This window comes from Octopus bimaculoides, chromosome 14 (genome assembly GCF_046866305.1).
Source record: "Octopus bimaculoides isolate indiv1 chromosome 14, ASM4686630v1, whole genome shotgun sequence".
NCBI lineage: Eukaryota > Metazoa > Mollusca > Cephalopoda > Octopoda > Octopodidae > Octopus > Octopus bimaculoides.
This window is the reverse complement of record NC_142941.1, coordinates 47,481,599-47,484,098: the sequence shown is the minus strand read 5'-3', so window position 1 is coordinate 47,484,098 and position 2,500 is coordinate 47,481,599. Positions and strand designations below refer to the sequence as shown.

General features: G+C 39.2%; 1 protein-coding gene across 8 annotated transcripts in view; it reads right to left on the bottom strand.

Annotated features, from left to right (window-relative positions):
* LOC106880489 (synaptic vesicular amine transporter) overlaps positions 1-2,500 on the bottom strand; it is a 187,706-nt gene that overhangs the window by 53,981 nt on the left and 131,225 nt on the right. For all 8 annotated transcript variants that reach the window (XM_089362807.1, XM_089362809.1, XM_089362808.1 and 5 more), the window contains one exon: positions 2,216-2,308. In XM_089362807.1, the coding sequence (XP_089218933.1) occupies positions 2,216-2,308 (93 nt within the window). The remainder of the gene's footprint in view (positions 1-2,215; positions 2,309-2,500) is intronic.

Below are 2,500 nucleotides of genomic sequence, written 5' to 3'. Positions count from 1 at the left end.
TCGACCCCACTACGCATTTGGTACTTAATTTATCATAAATTTAATATAATCACTAAAACCGTGGACCGTGTTCACCAAAAGAGCTCACTTGTGCCTCATCCTTGCCATACAGCTTCAAATCATCCACGAAGAAGAGGTAGGTGATTTTTTGAGTCTTTACTTTTAACTGATATCCCAGGTTAATTTTCCTCAGCACCAAGGTCAGAGGGATCATACACAGAACAAAAAGCTATGGATATAAGCTATCTCTTTGGGAAATCCTTCACCTGATGCCCTGGATGTCCAACCTTTGTCCGTAAGATGTCAACTCAGTTTTCCATCCCACCATACTTCTCTTCAGGAAATACATTACATGCATCGAAATTCCAAACAAATCTAAGGCCCCGAAGATCCACGAATGTGGGATCATATCGTATGCTTTGCGGTAATCAATTCGAGTAAAGATATGGTATAACTAAATCCCAGAAGGAGTTACTGAAAATAAAGGATGCAAATTCCTGTGAGCTGAAATGATTTAGTGTGACCGTCAGATCAGACATCGCAGGCCTGACATTGTTGTTGTGAACAAGAAAGAAAAAAACTTGCAAGATAATCGACATAGCATATCGTGTGTCTCATAAAGAGAAAGGAGCTTGCTGAGGCCTCCTGGGGTCCACGATGATTGAAGTGGTTGGATAAAATATATTTAGTAAAACTGATTTTAAAGATTTTAAATTCGTCCAACAAAATGGCGAATAAATAAAAAATTGGATAGAAGCTGTTTTGAGTTTTAATAAAGAGCGGGGAGGTGTCATGAATATTTTAGTGCGTTCTATGAGTTGACAATTTGAGAACCGCTTCCGGACGATGAGTCACTTCCAAAAGATGACATTAAATGGTTAAAAGACACAAAGATATACAGATCTGGAAATGCAGATAACCAAAATGTAGGGGTTAAAAATAAAAACAATACCCAAATAAAAAGGCCCATGGGAATGATTAAAAAAAAATAACAATAATAATAATGCCCAGCTGCTGACAAGGTATGCGATAAGGAAGAAAAAAAAGTCGAGAGATATGACAGGTTAGCTTGGGAGGTTAAGCAGTTGTGGTCGATGAAAAAGGTGGTAGTAGTACCAGTAATTGTCGGAGCCCTGGGAACAGTGAGTGAAAATATTGAGAAGTACATGGAACAAATAGGGGCTGCAATAAGGGTGGAGCACTTGCAGAAAACAACACTGCTTGGAACCGCTCGAATACTCCGGATGGTGCTCGGAAAATAAGGGGTGTTACTTTAGTTCACTGGTAGTGAACAGCCGGCACCGTAGTACATCTCCAGCATTAGAAGCTGTGCAAAGGGCAATAATAATAATATGTTGGGTAGTCATGTTGGGTATATTGGGCTTCGTATATTTGTACACCAGCGTTACTTTGATGGCGTGTACTGCTTTCTCACTCAATAACAACAACAACAACAACAACAACAACAACAACAACAACAACAACAACAACAACAACAACAACAACAACAACAACAACAACAATAATAATAATAGTAATAATAATAATAGCAAAGCAAAATGCGTTTGAACAATTGGCTGATAGGTGGAAACAAAAACCTCTGCATGGCAAATATGTGCCCGTAGCAAACAAGCTGATATAGACCAGAAGCACACTCATCAGTAGCTACGGAGCTCAGGGCTAAAGGTAGAGAGCGAAGGTTTTATCTTGGCTGCCCAAGATCAGAGCTTACTGACCCGAAACTATCAAGCCAATGTGATGAAAAATGGCGTAGACCCAAAGTGACGATACTGCAACGATGGTATAGAAACAGTGGACCATCTAATCTCTGGATGTAAGGTTTTAGCACCTGTAGAGTACAAATCAAGACATGGCAGAGTTGGCCAATATCTGCATTGGATAATGTGTCGGCATAAAAAATCAAAACTGCTGACAAAGCAAATAAACCAGATATTGTTGTGAAAGAGCAAAACAATAGGAAAAGGTGTCAGTCAATACCATCAAAGCCTGTACCTGAATAACACATTCCATTATCGACTGCAAAGTGTCAGAACGTCGAATACCTGGAGAAACACGGTAAAGCAGGTTTTGGTGATGCTCTGAACGATTCTGCAGCTCATCTTCGTAACAATAAACATAACAGCAGCGTTTTTTTTTCTTTTATCAACAACGGGCGACAGATGAACAACAATCACTACCAAAATACAATACTCACCTAAAACTCCCATAGCGAGGCCACCGAGAGCAATACCCATCGCTTTACCTCTCTCAGCATCGTTTGGATATCGATCTGCTAACATTCCCATACCTGTAAATTACAAATATCATATATATATATGTTATATACGTATGTGCGTGAGTGTATATGTGCGCGCGCGTGTTTAGATGTATGTGTGTGTGTGTATATATATATATATATATATATATAGGGGGCCAAAATGCATTTCAGATCACTTAGTTATCAGCATATTCCTTGCTTCAAACCGATTAAAAGCATTTC